A 26619-nucleotide genomic window follows, 5' to 3' on the forward strand; every position below is an offset into this window, starting at 1 on the left:
AAGGGACAGTGCTGCAAATTAAAGCAAAAGGTGTGGTGCACCAATAATTTTTAAGGGACAGGTAACCATTTCTGAGCTGCGCTCATCCCGCTAAAAACTACATAATTTATTCTGTGAGCTGTCTGTACGAGAATCTCATAGCTTGTTGTCCTAAAGAAATATTACCCGTAGCGTTTCGGCTGTGGCAAAATCATGCATTCGATTATTGTTATGTTTTCCAACGGATATATTTCTTTTTCCAACCCAGGGCAGCCTACCGGAGAATTATTCTTGCTAACTTCTACGTTTTTTTTTTCATTGATGTTATCTCTCTCTCATTCTCGCTAACTCGCTCACTGTTCTCTCGTGTTTTGCTCTCGTCTGCGCAGGTGACCAAGATGATACTGGTGGTCGTGGCCATTTTCGCCATCTGCTGGCTGCCTTACCAGACGTACAACATTCTCCAGGAGCTCTATCCCGTCATCAACCAGTGAGCGGGATTATCTCGGCGCGCATCTACGTCGCGCGTGGCGCGCCCTCTTGTGGTGGCGTATAAACTGCCCACAAATCGCGGTCATCGAGGCTCGCGTGGCTTATCAGCCTGGCTTCCGGGCCCCGCTAATGTGTGTGTATATATATATACATATAAACTTACGAACAGCGAGGCGCGAAAAAGTGATAGAACAGCATTTGCAGTAAAGAGCGTAAGAAAAAAAAAAGACAATAAACGAACACAAAGACGTGAAAGGAAATGTGCACGTCAGCCTGCGGCCTCGATCGTATGCTATCGCGAGCTGTAATCCTCCCATTCCACCATAGTGGGTCTGCGCCATAGTGGGTTTGTGAGGTCGAGAACAAAACCAGCAATGGTTTACGAAAACAAAACGACGCACAAGCAACAACGGGGACCAAAGAAAGACGACACCACAGCGCTGTGGTGTCGTCTATCTTTGGTCCCCGTTGTTGCTTGTCCGTTGTTTTGTTCTCGTAATGTTGCGCCAGCGAGTCCAGATCTCCGGTATTCTGAAGCCCAGGTCTCCAGCAATGCTCTCTTTCTCGTTGGCGTTTGCAGCGCGCGCCTGAGATATGCTTCAAGAGCGGGATTCCTCAGGGGGCCGTAAGTAGAAACTGGGCTATCAAAATGGCAAGTCCGGCGCACAGAGTGGCCGACGCGACGAAGATGGCAAAATTTTGTTTGTTTGGAACACGGGTACGTTTTTGTGCGACTTACTGCTGGGGTTTTAGATAGATGACTCGAGGTCCAAGAAAAGATCCGCGAACAGGTCTTTTGAACTTCGCAGCTAGTTATTTTGTTTGATTGGATCTGATAACGTAAGGTAAAGGTACTAGTACGAGCATGACATGTATTTAGTCGTAATACGATAATGGTGTTTAAGCCCAAAGAACAGCATCAAGACTATAAGTACCACCGATGCATGGTGCCTGGAGCGTTACCATTCAAAAGCGCTTCGAAGATGGAGTCCCGTTGATTAAATTAGTGTATTTACAGTGATGTAAAAAACTAGCGTTGTCGCCAGCTTCTTCACAACGTATTAATGCTTCAATAATTAAGATATAATAAGATGAGACCAGATTACCACTTCAATTATATATATATATATATATATATATATATATATATATATATATATATATATATATATATATATATATTCCCTACGTTTCGGCTGGAGACCAACCTTTCTGAAGGCTGAAAACAAAATTTATACAGTGTATCTTCTACCATTTTCCACAGCTTAGAAAAAGAAGAGAAAAAAAGGAAGGAGAATATTTGTGTTTGTGTGAGAGAGAGGGTAAATTCAACGATTTATGGCATAGCCAATGAAGAGTAGTAAGTAGTAAGGGCTGACTTTCACGAGTGCGTGATTTACGAGGGCCTCCAGTTCGGCTAAGCGAGCTGACGCAGCACAAGAAGCGGTTCCAGGTAAAAGCGTGAACAGGGTCAGTGCACGCGGTGCCACTTGTTGTCTGCAGGGGTGGACAGCATCTCGCCGCCTTGCCCGTGAGAACGCGAACAACCCGAATCTTATTTCATCTAAAAATTTGACACAACAAACATTGAAAAAAAGAACACTCCAGAGCTCTCCCAACATTAAGATCCTTAGAAAGCAGCGTACCTCTAGTTAAATACTGCCCGCCCCGTTACTTCCCTTTTCGATAAAGATCCTGTTCCGTGGGTACGTTTCTTGCTACGACCAGCTATTCTTCCTCCCAACTTTTGCATCTATAATGGTTTATGCATACACGCCACGGTCTGGCACTCCGCCTATTGTCCGTGCTTGGCACAATGTGCCCGACAAGAATGCACAGACAAACGCGTCCGCGGTGATCGTATTATATGGTGACTTACAGCTTAGCTAGTTCTTTTAATGTTGTAGATGACTTTATTTCGTACACGTTTCTTTGTTCAGCTTGTTTCTTGTCTCTTTAATTCTTTCTTTTTCTTTGTCTCTCCGTTATCTTTAACTACAGGTAGCCCATTCCTGCAGACTGCTCGTGCGGTTGCTTTGAACAAAGATTTAACGTATGTCAGCACGTCACCTTCTGCCTTCCCGATCCTTCCCAACCCTTTCTCCTAGATGCGGGAACGAAGCCGATTGGGGTGTGAACAAAAAACTTCGTACATGGTGGCAGTAACTGGAACCACCTTACGGTCATCACATCTGCATCACGGGCGTCGCGGCGGGGTGCTGTCTACCCCAGCAGACAACAAACGGTTCCGCATTCACTGACCCTGTTCACGTTTTTAAAGCCAAGCTGTTTACGTCTAGGTTCTGGCAGATCTCGTCTCCGCGGACACAGACCAACAATTTTTGATGCGTGCGCCAATCCCGAAGATAGAGAAATCCCTGGCCGAACCGCGGTGGAGGTGAAGCTCGCGTTAACCACTCCCCATACGTGAGCCAATCCGGAAGATAGTGAAATGCCGGGTCGACCCGCAGCGTGGGCGAAACTGTCGTTAGGCACTCCCCATACGTGGGCCGATCCCGACGATAGTGAAATTCTGGGTCGACCTGCGGCGGAGGTGAAATTGGCGTTAAGCGCTCCCCACGTGGCCGATCCCAAAGATGGTGAAATGGTGGGTCAACCCGCAGCGGAGGTGAAATTGGCGTTAAGCACTCCCCATACGTGGGCCGATTCCGAAAATGTTGAAATGCCGGGTTCACCTGCGGTGGAGGGGAAGCTGGCGTTAAGCCCTGCTCATACGTGGGCCGATCCCTAAGTTAGTGAAATACCGGGTCGACTTGCGGCGGAGTGGAAACTGGCGTTACGCATTCCCCACGTGGACCGATCCCGAAGATAGTGAAATGGCGGGTCAACCCGCAGCGGAGGTGAAATGGGCGTTAAGCACTCCCCATACATGGGCCGATTCCGAAAATTGTGAAATGCCGGGTCGACCTGCGGTGGAGGTGAAGCTGGCGTTAAGCACTCCCCATGCGTGGGCCGATCCCTAAGGTAGTGAAATGCCGGGTGCACCTGCGGTGGAGGTGAAGTTGGCGTTAAGCACTCCCCATACGTGGGCCGATCCTTAAGTTAGTGAAATACCGGGTCGACTTGCGGCGGAGTGGAAACTGGCGTTACGCTTTCCCCACGTGGACCAATCCCGAAGATAGTGAACTGGCGGGTCAACCCGCATCGGAGGTGAAATGGGCGTTAAGCACTCCTCATACGTGGGCTGATTCCGAAAATGGTGAAATGCCGGGTCGACCTGCGGTGGAGGTGAAGCTGGCGTTAAGCACTCCCCATACAGGGGCCGATCCCTAAGATAGTGAAATGCCGGGTCGACTTGCGACGGAGGTGAAGCTGACGTTAAGCACTCCCCATACGTGGTGTGGTCCCTAAGATAGTGAAATGCCGGGTCGACCTGCGGTGGAGGTGAAGCTGACGTTAAGCTCTCCCCATACGTGGGGCGATCCCTAAGATAGTGAAATGCCGGGTCGACCTGCGGCGGAGGTGAAGCTGGCGTTAAGCACTCCCCATACGTGGTCCAATACCGAAGATGGTGAAATGCCAGGTCGACCTGCGGCGGAGGTGAAGCTGACGTTAAACACTCCCACCACATGGGCCGATCCCTAAGATAGTGAAATGCCGGGTTAACTTGCGGTGGAGTGGAAACTGGTGTTACGCATTTCATACGTGGACCGATCCCGAAGATAGTGAAATGGCGGGTGAACCCGCAGCGGAGGTGAAATTGGCGTTAAGCACTCCCCATACGTGGGCCAATCCCGAAGATGGTGAAATGCCAGGTCGACCTGCGGCGGAGGTGAAGCTGACCTTAAGCACTCGCCACACATGGGCCGATCCCTAAGATAGAGAAATGCCGGGTTGACCGGCGGTGGAGGTGAAGCTGGCGTTAAGCAATCCCCATGCGTGGGCCGATCGCTAAGATAGTGAAATGCCGGGTCAACTTGCGGCGGAGTGGAAACTGGCGTTACGCATTCCATACGTGGACCGATCCCGAAGATAGTGAAATGGCGGGTCAACCCGCAGCGGAGGTGAAATTGGCGTTAAGCACTCCCCATACGTGGGCCAATACCGAAGATGGTGAAATGCCAGGTCAACCTGCGGCGGAGGTGAAGCTGACCTTAAGCACTCCCCACACATGAGCCGATCGCTAAGGTAGTGAAATGCCGGGTTCACCTGCGGCGGAGGTGAAATGGGCGTTAAGCCCTCTCCATACGTGGGCCGACCCCGAAGATAGTAAAATGGTGGGTCGACCTGCGCCGGAGGTGAAGCTGGCGCTAAGCACTCCTCATACGTGGGCCGACCCCGAAGATAGTGAAATGGTGGGTCGACCTGCGCCGGAGGTGAAGCTGACGCTAAGCACTCCTCATACGTGGGCCGACCCCGAAGATAGTGAAATGGTGGGTCGACCTGCGCCGGAGGTGAAGCTGGCGCTAAGCACTCTTCATACGTGGGCCGACTCCGAAGATAGTGAAATGGTGGGTCGACCTGCGCCGGAGGTGAAGCTGGCGCTAAGCACTCCTCATACGTGGCCGACCCCGAAGATAGTGAAATGGTGGGTCGACCTGCGCCGGAGGTGAAGCTGGCGCTAAGCACTCCTCATACGTGGGCCGACCCCGAAGATAGTGAAATGGTGGGTCGACCTGCGCCGGAGGTGAAGCTGGCGCTAAGCACTCCTCATACGTGGGCCGACCCCTTAGATAGGGAAATGGTGGGTCGACCTGCGCCGGAGGTGAAGCTGGCGCTAAGCACTCCTCATACGTGGGCCGATGCCGAATATGGTGAAATGCCGAGGCACGGCGGAGGTGTAGTTCACAGCGTCGCTGGTCATGCTTCTTCACAGAGTGGAAAGGCACTCAATTTTCACCTGAAACCGCTTCTTGCGCAGCGTCTGTTCGCTTAGGCGAAGTGGTCGCACTAGTAAATCGCGCACTTGTCAGAGTAAGCTCTTCTTACACAAACTCTTCAATGGCTATTGCCATGGATACTCGTATGTACTCTCTCCTTACCCGCCGCGTTGGATTAGCGAGTATGGTGTTGAGCTGCTAAGCACGAGGTCGCAGGATGAAATCCCCGCCGCGGCAGCGGCATTTCGTCGGGGCCGAAACGCAAGAACGCTCCGTGTCTCGTGCAGTGGGGGCACGTTGAAGTTCGCCTGGTCGTTGAAATTTATCAGCAGTCCCGCACCATGGCGTGCCTCAATGAAATCATTGTTTTAGTCTTTTTATGCAAGACCTTCACTGTTTCTGAACAAGCTAAATTAAATAAATATAAAACACATCAATTCCACTCTCCCTCAAACAAACTTGTTTCTATTCTTTTGTTTTTCTTCCTTTCTGTTCTTTATAAAAGTTCGATAAGCGGTAAAATATAGTATAAAGACAGGCTGTACACTTTGTTTCCACCCTTGGGAAATCTGGAAACGAGGACAATAAACAGGTGTTCTTACAACAAGTTGCTTGCATGTATATATATATATATATATATATATATATATATATATATATATATATATATATATATATATATATATATATATATACTGTCACGTTGTAGTAATGGTGAAGAATGTAGCAAAACTGAATCACGAAAAAAACTTTTTATTTGGCGAACAAGTACCCACAAAAGCGAGCGACACTACAAGTACAACGATAGCGGCAAGCGCAGCGAGTGATGAGCAAAATCGGATCAGCGGATCAAGCGCGCCGGCTTTCATTCATGACTCGTCCAAGGTTCCAGTGTAATTGCTGGTGCCCGCCTGCCTTACACAAAGTTACCCACACAGGTTACACAAAGTTCGGTGACAACAGACAACGGATAGATTCATCGATAACGTTTGAGAAACTTTCGATACATGCAGTCACGTCCTGTGCCGAGCAATAGCGTTTGAGGTTTGTTAGTCGATGAAAAGCGGTCACCTGAGAAAGATAAGTATACGTGCGAATACCACCTCTTTAAACGCCATCGTCCAGATGCTGCAAACACAAAAGCGAAAAACCTGAATCCTGGACGTCGAATTTTGTTAGAAATGTCAATGGCTCGGTGATGTGTAAAAAGTCATTGGCAAATTAAGCATTGGGCACACAGGCAATGGAATCTGTGCACTCGCTTCTTGTGGAAAGTCAGCGATGGCAGATGTCTTCTATGGATCAGGACGGAGTCCAGATTTGCTGATGACGCGGTCCAGGAACAGATGCTTGTCGTAAGCGACGCGACGCTTTTCCGGCTTCAGAGTGAGGCCTGATGACTTGATGGCCTCTAGTAAGGAAGGAAGGAAAAAGTGGAGAAGGAAAGGTAGGGAGGTTAACCAGTTTGGCTTAACCGGTTTGCTACCCTACACATGGGAGAGGGATGGGGGAGATTAAAGATGGGGAAGGGGGAGAGGGAGAGAGAGCACACAGCACAGCACACACACATCGTCCGTTGGAGTCCATCAATCGGGCATGGTACGCGACGTCACTCTCACAGCCGCTTGTCCAATCCCGTCTCTTTCAAAAACCGAAGTAGTCCCTTTGTCGCCTTCACCTGCGATATCTTCTGTCGGCGGCATGTGAAAATCGTGTCGAGGGACAATGGTCTACTGTCAAGGCGCGCTAGAACAGATGCCAGGGACTGTCGCTGAACATTAAATTCAGGACAGTCGCACAGAACATGTTCCAGCGTCTCCTCGCAAAGACAGGCATTACAGAGATCGTTGTCAGCCATTCCAATGCGGAAGGAGTAAGATTTAGTGAAAGCCACCCCCAGCCATAAGCGATAAAGCAGAGTCGCCTCTCTTCGACGCAGTCCAGTAGGCTTATAGAGATGCATCAAAGAGGGCAGGTGGTATTGACGGTTGCTCTGGGTGGTCTGGCTGGTTGTTGTGCACCATAGAGATAGCGTGATCTCATGTGCAAGCACTCGAAGTCTGCTAGCTGCGTCGGATCGTGAAAGCGGTATGGCCTCTTCTTGTGCGTCTTCAAGAGCTGCCCGAGCGGCGTTATCGGCGTCTTCATTTCCACTGACGCCGCAGTGACTTGGCAGCCACTGAAACGTCACGTGGTGTCCTTTCTCCTGTGATGTATGGAGTAGGCATCTAATATCGAATACGAGCTGTTCGAATGGCCCGCGATGCAGAGCTGATAGTACAGATTGTAGGGCTGCCTTTGAATCGCTGAAGATTGACCATTGTCGAGGTGGCTCCCGATTGACGACACGAAGTGCAGCGCGAAGAGCAGCTAGTTCAGCAGATGTCGATGTTGTTGGGTGGTCTGTCCTAAAGCTGATGGTAATAGCTTTTGCTGGGACAACCACAGCACCGGACGAACACTGGATGTTTGTGGAACCATCGGTATAAATGTGTTCCCTGTCCGCGTACCTCTCGTGCAGAAGAAGCAGAGACAGTTGTTTCAGCACAGGCGACGACAGTTCAGACTTTTTTCCGATTCCTGGTACACTGAGATGGACTGTAGGGCTGATAAGACACCAAGGGGGTATCGATGGTTTAGATGCAGCGGTGAAGCCCGATGGAAGTTTGTCGTTGTATTTGATGATAGTTTTAGCGAATGATGATTGGTGCCTGTCTGAAGGTAGTGCTGCAAGGTGGTGATAGGTGGCACGTGCAAAATGTCTGATGTGCGTTCTCAGGGCTTCCACCGTAATGTGAGTTCGCATTGGATGGTCCCGAGCAATCGCAAGAGTTGCCTCTGTTGAGGTGCATCTGGGCAAACCAAGGCAGACTCTGAGTGCTTGAGCTTGTGCTGCCTGCAGAACACGAATATTTGTCTTGCAGGTGTTGGTCAGTACAGGTAGACTATATCTTAGAAAACCGAGAAAGAGAGCTCTGTAGAGTTTAAGCATTGCGTCTACTGACATCCCCCACGTCTTTCCTGCCAAGTATTGAAACAACTGGGAAGTTGCTGTCAGGCGCCGTTTCATGTAGGCCACGTGCGGGCTCCAACAGAGGTCTCGGTCAATAATTACGCCAAGGAATCTGTGGGTTCGGACATAGGAAATGGTCCGCCCATTGATTGAGATGATATAAGGCGTCATCGGTTTGCGAGTAAATGCTACTAGTGCGCATTTTTCTGGTGATATGCTGAGACCCTGTTTACACAAGTAGTTCGCTGTCAAAGTGGCCGCTCTTTGAAGTCGCGCACGTATCTGAGGACGCGTGACTGCCGAAGTCCAGACACAGATGTCGTCAGCGTATATTGAAATTTTGATGGTAGTTGGCAAATACTCAGCAAGTCCAACAAGAGCGAGGTTGAATAGCGTCGGGCTGAGAGCACCGCCTTGAGGAACGCCCCTGCTGGTATAGCGTCGCGTAGTTGGGCCATCGTCAGTTAACACAAAGAATGATCTTGCAGATAGGTAGCTTGCAATCCACAAAAAAACTCGACCACCTAGGCCAACCGTCGCAAGGGCGTCGAGAATGGCCTCATGTAATACGTTATCGTATGCCCCTTTCACATCTAGGAATAAAGCTGCAGATAAACGCTTACGGGACTTTTCGTGCTGGACATAGGAAACGAGATCAACTACATTGTCGATAGAAGAGCGGTCACGTCGGAAACCAGCCATGGAAATCGGATAAATCTTGTAGTATTCAAGGTACCATTCCAGGCGGCCAAGGATCATCCGTTCCATTATCTTTCCTACACAGCTGGCCAGCGCTATTGGGCGGTAAGAGGTGAGTTCTAATGGGGATTTGCCCTGCTTTAAGAGTGGCACCAGGCGGCTTACTTTCCATTCGTCAGGAACATTTCCCTCCTGCCATGAGGAGTTGTAAAGGCTCAACAACTCTATCCGTGCGGACTCTCCGAGATAGCACAAGGCCCGGTATGATATACCATCCGGACCCGGAGATGATGAGCGCCTGCAGAGAGCTAGAGCCGCTTCGAGCTCCTCCATTGTAAAAGGAAGGTCCATGCGGCCATCACGGGAATTGGGGACGTCAGCTCGGGCTGGAGGATCTGGACGAGTCGCTTGGTCTGCGATCCGCGCACAAAAGTCTTCTGCGACATCGATGTCTTGCCGCCCTTGGAAAAGCGCTAGCGCCTTGAATGGGAAACGCCGTTCCGGAAGGCCACGCAGACCTTGCACCGTTTTCCAAATGTGAGACAGTGGCTTGCGGGGGTCGAGTTTCTGGCAAAACGTTGCCCAACGTTCCGACGCTAATCTATCCATACGACGCTGAATCTGCTTTTGCATCCTCCTGGCTGCCCTAAGGTCATGAATTGATTTTGTACGCCGATATCGACGTTCCGCCCGGCGACGAAGCGCTCGAAGGCGCTCTAATTCTATGTCGAAGTCATTCCGCGTGGAAGAGGTCGTCATCATGCGAGTGGAGTTTTGCATCGTCATTTTAATCGCTTGCTCTAACCCTGATGGTAGGCCCTCGCGGCAGGCATCTTCCATCTCAGATTTGAAGTTGGCCCATTGAATCGTCCGAATGGTATTCCGTAAGCCTGATCTAGACGACAAGCCTTTGATGTTCAGATAGGTGGGAATGTGGTCACTCCCATGTGTCTCAATGTCTGGAAACCACTTCACACATCTGGCGAGAGAGTTGGAGACGAAAGCAAGGTCGAGGCAGCTGCCGTATGTCACGCCTCGAAGAAAGGTGGGGCTACCATCGTTCAGGAGAGTAAGGCCATAATTGTGGGCGATGCTTGCTAATCTTCGTCCTCTTGCATTTGTCCTTGTACTTCCCCATGCTGGATGGTGTGCATTGAAATCTCCTACGATGACCCATGGGGCGGGACAAACACTCAAGATATCCGCAAATCTTTTGGTATCGAAATTGCAGGAAGGCGATATATACACGCCTATGAGAGTAAACAAGAGTTTGTTCTTTTTAACTGTGATGCATATATATTGATTGTCGTCGTGGGGCGCAATTGGTTGCAAAACATAGGTGAGTTCACGACGAACAAAAATGACGATTTTGCTGCATGCACCATTTGTTGATGACATGATAAATTCGTATCCTGACAGTCTTATTGATTTCGACAAGTTGGGCTCACAAATGACGATGAGGGGAAACAGATTGGTGTACACAAACTGCCGAAAATCTGAAATTAGTAGTTTCTAATAGTAGTAGTTTCTACTACTATTAGTTTCTACTATTAGTTACTACTATTAGTAGTTTCTCAAGCAACCTAAGGTGAATATCGAAATTGCCGGCGAGGACAACGACATCATCTAAGTATACGAGACAGGTCTGCCACTTCAACCATGCTAACACCGTGTTCATCACGCGCTGGAACGGTGCAGGTGCCTAGCACAGTTTCAATGGCATGACCTTGAACTCGTAGAGGCTGTCCGGTGGGATGAAGGCGGGTTCTCGCGATCGCTCTCATCGACTTGCATTTGCGAGTAGCCAGTCTTGAGATCCATCGACGAGAAGTATTTAGTGCTGCAGAGCCCGTTTAATACATCGTCAACCAGTGGCAGCGGGTATACATCCTTCTTAGTGATCTTATTCAGTCGACGACAAGCCACGCAGAAACGCAGGGTTCTGTCGTTTTTCTTCACCAAGACTACAAGAGATGTCCACTGGCTCTTCGAGGGTTGGATAATTTATTCGCGTAACATTTCATCGACTTATTGCTTTATGGCTTCTTGCTCCCGCCTCGAAAGTCAGTACAGGCTCGGACAGAGGGGCCGAGCACATCATTATTATGCTACGGTGTGCTATGATGCCATGTATTATTATCATGCATGTTTAGTATGCTATGCTTAGCAACTGGTTTTGAATCCTCGATGACATCGAAAAGCAGCCTTTGTATCGTCAAAGAAGACTTCTGAGCTGTTGCTGCTTATTCGTGGGGAGACTCGTATTGATGTCGAATGCTGGAGCGGGAACTATGGCCGTTGAAGTAGATGCGACAAAATTCGAGAGGAGAAAAGCATTGCTGTTTTTCAGAATTTATTCGATGTATGCGATCTTCGTGCCCTTGCGAAGATTTTTGTAGCCTTGGCTGAAGTTTGTCAGCATTACTTTCGCTTTTTCTCCGTCCAGTGAATGATTCCTCTTCTGACGCAAATTTCGCGGACTAGTAGTAGATGCTAGTCGCTCTGGACGACGCCTTCTCCATCTGCCGATACTTTGGCGTCGGCAGAAATTATCACAGTTGAGCGAGGCGGAACGCTGACTTGATCTTCAAGCACACTCAAGGGATGTTGACTCAGAGAGCTCTCTGGCAATATCACATGGTCTTCGGATAGTGATATCGACTTGGACTTCAGGTCGATGATTCTGTCGTGTTGGCTCAGGAAGTCCATAGCGAGAATCACGTCTCGCGAGCGCTGTTGGAGCAAAACGAACGTGGCAAGGTAGGTCCTGTCATGAACATTCTTGCCATGTAGATTCCAGTCGGCCTTATCAGGTGTACTCCAGGAGCGCGATCGGAGATCGTTGTTCGAAACGCATGATTCGAACAAAGATCTCCAATCGCGCCCCAGCGGTCCGAATTTTAGGGCCTTCGCATGCAGTCTTGACTTTCTGCAACTTGGCGGCGAATAATCCACTGATGACGGAGTAGTTGGCTCCTGTGTCTACAAGAGCAATGACTTCGTGGCCATCGATAAGCACGTCGAGGTCGGTGTTTCTTTGTCTTGTGTTGCAGTTAGAGTGCGGCGTCGGGTCACGGCTGCGTTGCGCTGTCCCAGTGATGCTACCTCGTGTGGTCAAGTCTTGATTAGATAGTGTTTTTTTGTCTTTGATACTTCGTTCAGGAGTCGGTGCGTTGCCGCTACGTCGGCGGGATGGTTCTTTGGCATTTCGATGGCTTTTAGTTTTCCGGATATGGACTAAAGGACCAGCTACGGGTAGGGCCCGTGAATGGTCGGCTCTGTGGCGAGAGGTAACGCCTTGGCGACGGTGAGCGGGAGGCTCGTTGAGACCTCCACCAAGTGACTGCGAGGCAGTCGGCGATGTCTCGTGGTCGTTCGCTAGCCGTGGAGGCGGCGCATTGGCTGCGAACCCTGGTAGCCCCATCTCGTGGTATAGAGTGGACGGTTGTCTGGAGCCCGCCATAAGTGAGTCTTCCTTGGGGCGTTGCGTGGGCTCACAGGCGGGCGGGCTCGAGGCGGTGGGGGCAGAGGCTAGCGATGGAATTGCGGCGTGACAGGGCCTTGGTGCAGGCATGGAGGCGGACTCTGCGGCGAGCATCAGCGGCGTGCGGTGATTCCGGCTGCGCTTCGGGAACTGCTAATGACCGCTGCATTTCTTCTCGCCCGACGTCAGCAATAGAGGGCGCCTGAGGCTGCGACCTCAGAAACATCCTCTGTAGCTCCTGACGTACAATTCTCAAATGGTCTGGCGCAAGTCGTCGGTGCCAAGAGTGTTTGGTCCTCGTACTTCCGCTTAACTATTTGGTGATCGTATTGTCTGGTGCGCATTTCCAGCGTCTTCCAGATGACCGTTGCTTGCGATGAAGATTCTGCGATGGCCTTCGGTGAGTTGCGAATCAGTCCGGCGAACAGGTCTTGCTTCACAGCCCTCCTCAGGAAACAAACTTTCTTTTCCTTTGGCAAGTCGGGGTCGGCACGACGAAACAGGCGGGTCTATCTTCAGTGAAGATGGCGACTTTTCGTTAAGTAGCTGCATTCGATGTTCTAGGAGAACTTCAGCCTTCTTTCTCCGCACAACCCTCGTAAAGGCCAGAAGAAATCTGCTGTGAAACAGGTACCGTGACCTTAAGGTTGACTCTCGATTCTCATGCCATGTCCGAGCAGATTCATTCAAAGAGAAATAGACATGGCGCAACGTGTCCTGGCAGTTCCAGTTGTTCAATGTCGCGACTCTTTCGTAGGTTTCCAGCCAGGTTTCTGGGTCTTCAGCCGATGATCCACAAAAGGTCGCTGGCTCCCGAAGCTGTTGCAGCAGGACAGGTGACGCTAGAGCACTCATCGTGCCTACTGATTTGGTATTGGTCTTTCTGATCTGCTCGGATAGAAGCACCTCCACCACACGTCACGTTGTAGTGACAGTGAAGAACGCCGTAGCAACACTGTGAATCACGAAACTGACTTTTTATTGCGTGTGTATTGGTATTATATATATATATATCTATATATATATATATTGTTTATTGAAACATACCTTACAGGCCCCTAGAGGCATTGTGTAAGGGGGAGAGTACACTCAAAGGTTACACAATAATTATAATATATATGTGAATACATATTCAAGAAATACAGCGTACGGAATGCGCTAGCATGCAGTAATGCAGTGCTAAACATTATATATATATGTGTATATATATATATATATATATATATATATATATATATATATATATATATATAACGTTTTTGTATTATTACCACGGAGAAAAGACGCCTGATCTTTCATTGTTTGTGTAATGTAAAATGCACGAAATTCTCTTTAATCTTCCTGAGTGGTGCAATCTTATTTTTGTTATTAGTTATTTAGCCATTACTGCTGCGGTTCTCACATTAGCCAAAGAACTTATTAACGTGAAAGAAAGAGACGAAAAGGAGTGATGACAGGTGCTGAAGGCATGAAGGCAAGAAGTGATACAAAGCGCTCAAGTACTCTCGAAACCTTAGGTCTACGTCAACGTTGTGCGCGGGCTACTCATAGAAATTATTGGCTACCGTGTGATCATTGCATGAAACCGAAATAGCACCTTCGAACAGCGATGTGTTGAGGCCACCGTCTGACACTCTCGCGCATTGCTTCTGGGCAGTGGTGGAACGCGTATTGCAGAGTTTCTCTTACAAACGCGAACATTTCCCCTACTTACTGTCCACACAATCAATGAGGTTCCCGCAGCACCTGGGGAAGGCGTGAACAATACGATCCCGTCATAGGACGCTTGCTTTGGATGTGGCGAAAACACTTGTGGTGAAATTCTCGCAGCCGCCAGCGGCGGCGATTTGTTCGCTCCCCGTTATCTGGACAGCATTCTCGTGAGAATGAAGTAAACAATGAGTTTGTACCCATTCGTGAAGGCGCCTAAAAATGCACTTCTTGTCTTGGAGGGGGAAAGTTTGTCGCTCTCAAAACTATGTTTGCAGAGCGCTGCTTGAGTGCATTTGGCGCTTGGGCTGGGTTGTTCGGCTCTAATAAGTCTGAATGTTCTCCGTAGTAGTAGTAGTGTAAACATCATTGAAGTAGACATCGAATGAAACAGTACTCACGTCTGTCACCATTTTTCTGCATCAAAGACGTGTACGCGTCTTTTTTTTTTGTGCTGGAAAACTGTCAAGATGCATCACTGTATTTTCGACATCATTGAACATGTGTGACCATTTTCTGCTTTCAGGTATCGCTACATCAACGTCATTTGGTTCTGCTCCCACTGGCTTGCCATGAGCAATTCCTGCTACAACCCTTTCATTTACGCCATATATAGTGTAAGTATTTGTCAGTCTCTGTCTGCAATCATGACGCTTTCGCCAGGCAAAGCTTACTTCAAATTTCCTACTTTGCTGGCATAGCACTCTAGCTTTAGGCTTCTTGTGTAATGCCAGATACAACTACAACACTCCGTAAGTGTTACAAGGGAATAAAATAAAATATATAGCCTTGAAGTTAACAGCTGCTGAGGCAGCATAATTTGAAGTAGGAATATAAATGCATATGGTGTGAAAGCAGCAAAGCCGTGAAAGTGCCTGCAAGTTGCCCTTCGTCGTGTCTAGGTTATAAGGGCAAGTTCACCCGCCAACACTGCAGTCGCACGATGGCCAAGCCAAGCACCTTTTTTTTGCATTGATACCCAAAAATTCAATCTTTTTCACTAAATCATATACTGCAACATATTGCAACATGAAGGTGCAGCAAACATAATTATCGCGATGTGCCGCACAAAACTGTGACAGTTCGTTGGCTGGCAGGAATGAGACTGCAAAACACCAACATGTTATCATGCTAATAGGCATGTCAGATACCTCACATTTATCTGTTCAGTGAAGTCGGCAAAGTTAGCAAGTTCGCGTATATTACTGTATCTGCTACAGATGTCAAGTAACATTTGATAAGCTCGTCCGTATCCTGTGAAATGTGCTGACTTAGCTCTTAACCCATGCCACACATCTCGCTGGTATAAGGTTGCAAGCGGAGATCTCTAATGGCTCAAAATCGTTCACACGAGCCTCCCATGCTGCGTGTTACTAGCAGTACTCAGTTTGCATATATGTGATTCACTGGAGCCTCACCGGACTCTTTAATGAGGCCTCGGCGTCCTGCTTTGAGTGAACTCGAGATATAGATTTGTGAGAAGCCAACCTTCTAAATGAAATTCTAGGGCCTTACGTGTCAAAACCGCCGTGGCCAGGATTTGACCCCGCGCCCTCGGGCTTAAGCAGCACAACACCATAGCCACTACGCCACTAGGGCGGATGAAGCCAGCCTTCGAGAATGCATGGCGCCATACAGAATTCCTTGACTCTCCATTTTGGTTCCGGTATGGCTAAACTGGGTGTCATCAGTTCACGCACTGATTTTTTGTCGTTTTTAGTGCCTATGATTGCTTTGGTTGAGGATCTTTGGATTTTACTTTTTCTGCCATAAAAAGCAGTTAGTTGAGCACATGCACAGCCAGCAGTGTTCAAAAGGCAATTTTGTTGTCTTTTTTTCTGAATAAAACAAAGCCAATAGCCAGCGCTTGTGTTTTCATTTTCTGTCCATTTCTTAGTTTGGTGTCACACAGTATTTACAAGGCTCAAAATACCTGCAAGACACGGCTTCAAAAAATTATGGTGTCCTACCTACCAAAGCCACAATTCGATTATGAGGCACGCCGTAGTGGGGAGGGAGGGGAGCACTCCGGAATACTTTTCACCATCTGGGGTTCTTTAGCGTGCACCTAAATCTAAATGCACGGGTGTATTTTGCATTTCGCAGTGGCCGGGGCCGGGATTTGATCGCGGGAGCTTGTTCTTAGCAACGTAACATCAAAGCCACTGAGCAACCACGGCGGTTTCGGCACGGCTTCACACTGCGCGTTAAGTTTGTATCGGTGAACACATACTCTCGTGTATATATATATATATATATATATATATATATATATATATATATATATATATATATATATATATATATATATATACATATATATACATCCTAGTAAAACCTAGTAAACCTAGTCCTAGTAAAACCCTGGGAGGTTCACCCCCTCTCTTCTCGTTTATTACATAACGAGGGTGTCGAATCCGGCAACATTGATGCCTTCAGGTAGCATGTGTGGGTTTATTGACCAGTTGCCTTCACCCAAAAAGATCACGTTCCTGTGACGCCTGCGGCAAGAAGGACGTTCCACGTCCGCCGCCAAGGTATGTGAGTGATGGCGCTGGCTAACACTCCCAGGGTTCTACTAGGACACATAAATACCCAAGAAAGTGGATGGGGAACAGCGCCGCGTTAGCTCTATTGGTAGAGCATCGCACGCGAAATGCGAAGGTTGTGGGTTCGGTTCCCACCTGCGGCAAGTTGTTTTTTCATCCACTTTAATTTCCAATAATTTATCGTTTCTTTATTTCATTCATTAAACACAAGTAATATCCCCTATGTTGACCTTGGAGTCAGTGTTTGTTGGCTTCTCATGATATGACTAATAAAAATCCGGACCCTCGGTTAACCCCCTCTCTTCTCGTATATATATATATATATATATATATATATATATATATATATATATATATATATATATATATATATATATATATATGTATATATATATATATATATATATATATATATATGTATATATATATATATATAGTCTCATTCCAACCGCTTAGCATGCAGTTGACACGTCCCCAACATGTCGGCGACCAGTACACGTGAACGCGTGCTGACTGCTTCCGCTGTTTTGGCTCTTCTTTTCGCCTCGTCATGCAGGAGAGGTTCAGCGCCGAGTTCCGGGCCCGGATGCGCTGCTGCTCGTCCAGGAGCAAGCAGGAGGAGGCACGCTGCTACCGGCAGACGCCCACCTCCGTGTCGACGCGCTACTCGATGCGCTCCTACTCCTGAGCGGAGGCCCCGCACCGCAACGAGCCGCTGCGCCCGGTGCAGGCCGCAGAGCAGAGCGTGTAGCGTCGCCTCGGTGGCCGCGGGTGACGTTCGCCGAGGCTCAGTGCGCGAGCTGAAAGACCGAACGCTCGATTTGTCGAGCGGTGAATTTGTGTGGTTGGAGCGCCGTTGTATGCCAGCGGTGCCCCTGCAGGCTTGTGATCAGAGGTCGTATTGTTACGCGCGATGAGCGTATAGATATGACGCTTGGTCGAAGGTGGCTGGCGAAACCGACCACGCTGTCGAAGCGCAGTGAACGTTACGGTGCGATTGTTGTAAGAGAACACGTGCTGCGGCTGGTTTAGGGGTTAGTCTGTCGGTTTTAATACGTATGCGCTTTGAGGCGAGTCTCGATCGCAACGTAAATATAGTGCTGAAGGTGTACTGAACAAGTCGTTCGGCCGATTGCGGGACGGTCGCCGAGAATGAGAAAAAGAGTAAAGCCCAAGTTACGGCCGAGAACGTCCTATACGCATCGATCGGTATATATATATATATATATATATATATATATATATATATATATATATATATATATATATATATATATATATTATTTGTTTGCTTCAGCTGCACCAAATATTTTGCTAAAAATGCCAGTGGCAGATACCACAATTAAACATTCACCTAAATTACTAGATGAGGGGGCCATTTCTTCTGCTAGCTATCAAAATGTTTACTTCAATAATTAACATAGAGAGGCTAATTAGCTTCTTAATAAATCGTTTTGCGGCACATATTTTAACTCACGAATTGTAACTAGTGAGTTCGTAAGTCATATCCACTTGGAACGAATTCTCAGGACTGCCTCAGTTTCGAAATATCAATTTTCAGTGTCCAACCAAACGCTTTGGCCTTCCAGTTACGTTTTTTTTTTTCTAAGAGCGCTGTTTTATACATTGAAGCTCAAAAATAACTGGAACGCCAATGCATTTCATCGGACATTTTGAAAATTCATATCTCGAAACTGAGGCAGTCCTGAGAATTCGTTCCAAGCGGATACGCCTTGCCAACTGACTAGCTACAATTCGTGTATTAAACAATGTGCCGTATTATGACCAATTAAAAAATTATTAGCTTATGTTAATTATTCAATTAGGTATTTTGATTTCTCGTAGAAGTTATGGCCGCCTCATTGAGTAATTTAGATCATGGGTTAGAATTGTGCTATCGGCCACAGGCATATTTGTAAAAATATTTGATGCAGGCAAAAAAAAGCCCTGTATATTGCTATGCGCTTCTTTAAGATGTATAAAAGATAACGACTAGGACAATTGCTGCTCCACATACTGATGTCGCTATGAGTCGAAATGTCGGCAAGGCGGTTGCACCACCACGCTGAGGGAAGATGGAAACGCTTGCAGCTTTCCATCGTGTTCATAATCCAAAGAAAGCCGCTATCAGCACAGTGCTTGTGAATGCTATACGGAATGTTTCGAATCCACCTTTAGCTCAACCACGCCGAAAGTGCGGATGCGGTGTCGTCTCTCTCTTTATGTAATGTAAATTAAGGTAGCTGCCATAAATGCCGTGCCAAAGACAACGCAGTCTTGCTTTCAAATAAGCAGGGCAGGTAACAAATCACCATGGTAACGAAATGTGAACGTGTTCGCAGGAGTGGAGAGGGGGATGGAAACTTGAGTGGTTGAGCATGGCTAATAACAGCTTATTTCGTGGTAATTCTGAGAAATAAAGCAGACAGGCGCATGCGAGCTCTCAGTGGTATTAAAATGATGAGATGATACAAACAAAACAAAAACTGATATGACCACAAATGTTGGATGCGCGTAGGTGTGTGTGTATATGTACAATAGTGGAGGGAGGAGGCGAGGCAAAGCACGAGACGGGCCTTCACAAGCAGGAGATCGACCCAATTTGGCTTGCCTACTTTTCTTATTCGTCGCTTGCACGCTCTTCCTTCATAAAACACTTGCTTTGAACAGACAAATTGGACATCACTTAGAGATCCTATCGAACCTAAATGGCTAAAGAAAAACACCTCGAGTGCAACGTCTCTCATTAAGGAAGTTCGACGTACATAGGTTGTGAGAGGCCTCTCGCATTTTTAATCGTCGTTCAACTGGTCCAGCTAAGACAGCAGCAGTGCTGCGGCAACTTTATTCTAAATCGTTCAAGTATTTTGAAATTTTCCGCTTTTCGCCGTGTTTAGCACGTGCGGTTCCAAAGCAACGTCTGTACGACTGTTTGACAAGTGTGCCCTATAGAACCTGAGGAATACTTATTGGTGCGCTGTCGGTTCGTCTCTATCACGGACCACAAGTACTATGGCCACTTAGCGCAAACCAACGTAAAAATAACGGGAAGAAGGGACAAGGTGAACCTCTCTTGTGTGCCTCGTTGTTACTCGCCTTGTGCCGAAGCGGAACTATGTTAAAAATATTGTCTGAGGAAAACTGTGACGCACACGCTTTCCCTGTATGATTTTGTGGGGGGTACTTCAGTGAAAGCCAGAACCCCTTCTAAACAAGAAGGTGAGAGCTCAGTGTAGAGGTCATAAGCTGTGTACGCATTTATGTGTACGTAGGTATGTGTGCAAGTGCCTAGACGTTAAATACATACATACATACATACATACATACATACATACATACATACATACATACATACATACATACATACATACATACATACATACATACATACATACATACATGCATGCATGCATGCATGCATGCATACATACATACATACATACATACATACATACATACATACATACATACATACATACATACATACATACATACATACATACATACATACATACATACATACATACATACATACATACATACATACATACATACATACATACATACATACATACATACATAGTTTAGGAGTAGCGTGGTAGCGTCACACGCCTGGACATTAGCAGGAGTGTTATGGTCCGTTTGATTGGGAGGTTTCAATTTCTCGCGTATGCTCAATTAAAACACGTGTTATCGTTTCAGCAACCTGGTTCGAGCTGCCTATTGAATTGCCGGCACACGCACCTCTTTAAAACTGAGCTTAGTGAATTCGCACTATCACTGACTGAAATGTCTTGTTCTTGTCCAACAGATAGCTCCAGTATGAAGTTAGCTCGGCACCGGGAATTGCAACAACCTTGAATTACGTATGATACTTAAATTTACTCTGTGTGTCAGTAACGCGTGCACAATTCTGGCACGTTAAGACATTAGCTGTGAGTCCAGGACTCTTGTTTTCGTCTCCTTTGCAAACGTACTGAGAAATTTCATGCAAATTTCTATAGCCATAACACTAACTGCAGTGAAATGCCCAAATATGAGTGCTCAGTGTTGAAAGAAGAGCCGATGTTTGGGAAGCAGGTCTAATTGCAACGCGCATTCTCAGAGTCATAACCACCTGACCAGTCCAAACCACAGTGGATTGGCTATTCGTGCATTAATATGACGCCCATCATTTGAACTAAGCCAGCCAAACCGCTGGTTAGCTGGCTTCCTTGGTCGCCAGTCATATGGGTTATTACAGGCTGAAAATAACATGAATGATATCACAAGACGCTCGATCCTCCTGGGCACCAAATAAACGGTGGCAAATTCCAACGCCACTTCATAAGAATTCAGGTGACGGGAGGCCGGCCTGATGAGTGAGAGACGCTGCGCGTGGTTGACAGCTGCACAGCGCATAAATAAGTCGCCAAGTCTGCTTGTCCATTATGGCAGTGCGGCTCTGTACATAACGGTGATCTTACAGGACGCCTTGTGCTATACTTGTTCTGATGTGTAATTATTGCTAGGGATGTTCTGATGTGCAATTATTGCTAGGGAAGTACTAAGAATGTCTTGTACTTCCCATCTTATTCCTCTAAGATGGCCTAGAAAATTCTGTATTGTACATATATAGATGTGTGGGGCAATACGGGAAACCCACGAGAAAGTAAAGTTTCGTTCACTGCGAGCACTAACTTCTTTATATACCACTGTGCTCTGTTTGGACTCTGCTCGCATTTTTGGCTAGATTTTTTTAACCATACGCGTGTGTATGAGGTCTTCAGTAAATTGCCCAGAAAGGAAGTGTGAGCTTGCGGAAATGAATACGCATACAGTGTGATGCTGGCGAAATTTCTTGCGTCTTCCTCGACTTTGAGACTTAATCTGTTGGATCACTGAAGACTAGCACTCGGTATAGGCTCTAAGTTTATAGCTTCTCTGTTATAGTGAGGCTGTGATCGAAGTTATTATATGCTTCTAGCAATAAATAATAATTCGACAACCTATAGCTGATACAGCTAGCGAGTTCTAAGCGATTCGCATTATTTCTGCCAAATTTAGAGACCCACATTTTTTTTATGACAGTAGTACAGCACTAATTTTGACGCTGCTACTTATAATTAGCCCGCATCTACTTTTGTTTCATTTACCTCGTGTGGTATGAGTACCGAATTGTCAAGCTTACACGCGTTGTCTACCTAGGTTAGGACATAAGCGTGAGCAACGACAAATTTAAGCTAGCCTGCATGATTTCCGCTTGTACGGCAGCGGCTGCACTTTCACAATTGCCTTTAAAAGTTAAGATGAGAAAACAAAAGACCACACACAGTAGTGACCATAATGTGTTTCCGAGTTTAAACAGAAAGACAGAAGGTACAGTTCGTAAAGTCCTGTGGACCATGCCCCGATGTTTATGTTGATCGTACTGTTTGTTCTCAATATAGAGACGAACGACGCCTTCTTAAGCGTGGACAGATGAATGCATTGCACAACATGGTCGTTTAACTCTATAGAAAAAAATATATAAATGGATGCCCCTCATGGTAAACTACCAGGCAGTAAAATTCAGAAAGCTGGTTGATACATTTACGTAAAAAAAAAGAGCAAAGGAAGACTAAACTTTCAAGAGCTTAGCATAAATCCGCTATAACTTGCGCTCATTCCTGAGTAGTGGCCGGTCTTAGTCCTGCTTCAGTACGACAGCAGACAAAACGCTATGGCCTTTTCTTTTCGCTAACCGATTTGAAGCCAGAGAAGAATTATTGACACAGCGATTGGTGAGTGCTTTCTTTCACCATGAGGCTCAAGAAGGAACAAATTGTTAAAGGATTAGTGTGTATTTAAGGCTAGTTAAGCGAACGCTGGTGAATGCGTGAGTGTATGTGATAGTTTAGGAGTTAGGTGTGCACCAGTACCAGGTAGTTGATTCGGTTATTGAAGTGAAATTATCGGGCAAGCCCACCGCGGAAATTGTGCTTTCTAGGTTTCCGCCGAAATTGTCCGGTCTTCTAATCCTTACCTCTTGTTTTTTGAGACATACAACAGAAAGCCATCGATTGAGAAACCTCGCCCTAACACCTTTTCACGATCTTCAATATTCCTGCAGTCTTGTCAAGCTCCAGCGTCTAGCTTTGCTGCTTTAAAACAATGCTGGAGTTCTACGGGCTATGTCCACAGTATGATTATGAGGCACGCCGCAGTGGGGGTGACTCCGGATTAATTTTGGCCACCTGGGGTTCTTTGACGTGTGCCCAACGCATGGTACATGGACGTTCTTGCTTTTAGCCCCCATCGAATCGGAACACCAGATCCACTTTACGCCGCCATGGCGGGTGCTTTGCAGCTTCTCAAGTGATGCGTCAATACTTGTACATGATATATAAATAAAGAAAGAAAATAATTTCCAAGCTTTTGTTCAAGGACACGCAGAAATTCAGGATCTGTAGTTCAGCTTGTCCATTCTGCTACCACGCTATGCGTCGAAATCATTGCTTCTTCGCCGCCAACAAGGTAAGGTAACACAGTGAAACTTTACCGCGATGGCACAACCCGCGACGTAAATCCCTACATTCGCAGATCGTTGAGGTTCGTCAATGAGGCACAGAAAAAAAAATAACCGACTGATGCCGAAACCCGAACCACCAGCGAAATCACGTTCAGCTTCGGGATAAACCAGATAGTCGAAGCGAATTGACATTTGTAGAGTAGGCATACAGATTATGATTGCGCTATGGCTACATGATACGACAGTGCCTGTGAAACTTCGATTCAAGTGGAAAAATGTAGTTAGGGATGCGTAGTTTGACAGCCATAAAAGTATGGACGCCGCTGAACTAATGAGCGGAACTCGCCTTTCTGTTTTGTGCGGGGTCTTCTAAGCGAATTTCTGTTTCTTGCGCAGAGTTTAAACTTTTCTGGAGGCTCCGCTAATTTCTACTTCGCAACCATTTGTACGCTAAATTCGGTCACATACATAAAAAGAGTACTACTGCGTGCGTGACATACGGTTAGCCTTGCTGGTTAGAACTTACTGTGCTCACGGCACTTCCAGCAAGTGACATCCGCGAAATGCACTCTCAAAACCTGTTCTTAGTTCGCGGTTGGAACAAGAGGCACTGTTTTTTTCATGTCCAGAATTTCCGGCCTTGAGAACGAATAGTATTCACTAACTTTCTTTTTTGAGTGCAACCTGATTAGCCTCTATGTTGAAATACAAACGCACCTACCTGAACCGAACGCGACGCGGTGAATGTGACGGGCTTCGAATGAGTAGTTTTTAACATCGCACGCTTTTTTGAGGTGGGCCCAAATGAGAGAAAGGGACTATATAGTTAGGGCGTAGGGAGTACCCGATGTTAATTACTTTTCTGGCTTCACATCAATGTATGCGAACTACTTCAAAGAAGTTGCCTTCCGGCAACTACACGCAGCAGGAAGAGTAAATTGGACACAGTGCCTCGGCCTAATTGTATATGCGGAAGACGTGGTTTAAACTTAGCGAAGTTAAAAGCAAGCGTTGGTGAAACAGCCTGGCGGTACACTGCAGTAACAGTACACTGCACCCACGGGGTTGTATGAGCCAAAGATTGTCTTGAGTTTTACTCGATTGCCTTTGATATTTTTTACCGCCTCTACATGCATCTAAAGTCAAACTTGATTATCTAAGGCTGTGGTGCTCCTTTATAGCTTTTACTACGTCTTACTGTGCTAAATCCTTGTCATCACGTTTCCATAGATTAACAAATCGTGCCAATACCCAAGCCATCGATAAACATTCCTATTGCCGACCGAGCTTTGAGCGACATAGGTAACAGAGCACAATGTGTTCGCTCTGTCGAACAATCGCTGTTTCGGTTTCGGTATCCTGCTGCATTTGTACAAAGTTAATATTTTGTCATTGGTATCTTTTTGTTTTGTTATTATTTTATGTTTTTACTCTGTGAATCTATAGTAAAGGTTGGCGCCTTTAGGTGGCACTGGCTATGCCTTGTCGCAGGGTGAAGAAAAAATGAAAGCACTAAAATGGCTGGAAACACGGAAGACAGTCTAATAACGCAAGCAGTCGTAAAACACACTTTTTCTTGCTCAGGATTGTCACTGTACACAGATCTTTGACTGCCTCAAAGCAAACCCTGTTGCAGCTCAATACCTCTATGTTTGCAACGTTTTGCCTCCCCTCCCCCATCCTTTCCAAAACCGAGCAAAAATATCTGTTCCATCTGACCACGCCGTGTATTTATGTTCATGCGTACACAAATATGTTTATTGATCCCTAAAAATTACACGACAAGTGTACTGTATGTGTTTACTGTATATATATATATATATATATATATATATATATATATATATATATATATATATATATGTACTGTCCGTGCTACGCACACATTGTTTTTATCTACTGTCGTCCCACTGGGCGTGCACTTATATCGCTATTTCTTGATCCTCCATAGAAGGCATTCCACAGTACGACAGGACCATTTAGACTACGATGGCTGTGTGTGTGTGTGTTGTGTGTGCGTGTGTGTATGTGCATTATAACATTTAACGTTTCCCTATATATGTACTGCGACTTACGTTATTTTCTATTTTGATGGTGTCTGAGCGAAGAAACAGAGCTTCATTTCAAGACAAACGTTCATAAAAGCTTAAGCTGAACCTTAATGTGCATTATACTTAAGCGCTCCATTCTTCGTACAGGGTCACGAGCACGCTTATCTTGTTGGGTGCTAATGTCTCTTGTAAATTACTGGAGAGAGATTGTACATACAGGCGAGTTGCTTTTTCAAGTTTAGGAAACTTGTTGGTTTCCGAAGGTGATCGCGCACGCACGCGGTTAACTCCAGTTTGTTTATTGTGTCTATTCTGAGAGTTTACGCCAATAAAGTACTGTGCTCATCAATATCTGTGCACGTTGAAAATTAATCACGTCCGTCATGACACTGCTTTCTCGCCTATTGTCGACGCCACGTGCGTAAGTCTGGCCTGGTCTGGACTGCAGATGTCGTTCTTAAGACGGCAACTACGGGACTCATCCCACGCACGTGTGCGGGCCATAAAAGGAACGGAATGTGATTCATGGCCGACAAGTTTTATTTTTTAGCAGCTGATTGATAGTGTGAATGACGAGCTTTGGATGCCATCGGTGTCAGCCATCAGACATCTTCATTCTACTTGCGAAAGTGTGAGGATAGTATTCATTACCCATAGTATCGGTGTAATATAATTATAGTAGCACTTTGGTCCCTTAACAAACTAGTCATAAATTCGCTTCAAGATATTTTTGAAGCATTTTTCGCTGTTTACTTATGAGCATGTGAGTTCTAATATGCACAAAGCATTAGCTATTCACACCTTCGCTACCGAAAGCGACGCTCTGTACAGTTGCTTCTCATGCCAATAGCACGTAATCTGTCACTATGGCGGACACCCGTTAATACCACCCTGAGCTAGTAACCTTCTAAAGTGCCCCCACCTGAGCGATTATTTTACGACAGCAGTTGTTCGTCGATGTTGAGACGGAGTGACAACCTTCGCGGGGACCTTCTTACGCTACTTAACAAACCAACATAATTGCGTCAACTGGCAATGAAATATACAGAGCCCACTATCAGGAAAGGCATGGATGCCGATAGGACTTGGCTACTGCTGCACAATTTAGGTGACAAGGAAGGATGATGAAGAGGACGGAAAGAAGTCATACATTTCGCAGCTCTTTTCAAAGGCTGCTAATAGTGAGTGAATATTATGACTGTCAAGCAATGAACTGTGCCGTAGACCGGCTCACTGATTGACGCCCTTGTGTCAATCGCGTCAATGCTACATAGCAGCAGACATCCTTAGTGTTTCCGGTTTGCTCCCGTT

At 46.5% G+C, this 26619-nt stretch overlaps 1 protein-coding gene across 1 annotated transcript in view; it reads left to right on the forward strand.

Moving 5' to 3' along the window:
- LOC135918354 (RYamide receptor-like) overlaps positions 1-17956 on the forward strand; it is a 262805-nt gene extending 244849 nt beyond the window's left edge. Inside the window, exons 2-4 of the mRNA XM_065452029.1 lie at positions 369-469; positions 14745-14835; positions 17324-17956. Of these exons, the coding sequence (XP_065308101.1) occupies positions 369-469; positions 14745-14835; positions 17324-17455 (324 nt within the window). The 3' untranslated portion in view covers positions 17456-17956. The remainder of the gene's footprint in view (positions 1-368; positions 470-14744; positions 14836-17323) is intronic.
- The last annotated feature ends 8663 nt before the right edge of the window (positions 17957-26619 follow it).

The sequence above is a fragment of the Dermacentor albipictus genome, chromosome 1 (assembly GCF_038994185.2).
Source record: "Dermacentor albipictus isolate Rhodes 1998 colony chromosome 1, USDA_Dalb.pri_finalv2, whole genome shotgun sequence".
Lineage (NCBI taxonomy): Eukaryota > Metazoa > Arthropoda > Arachnida > Ixodida > Ixodidae > Dermacentor > Dermacentor albipictus.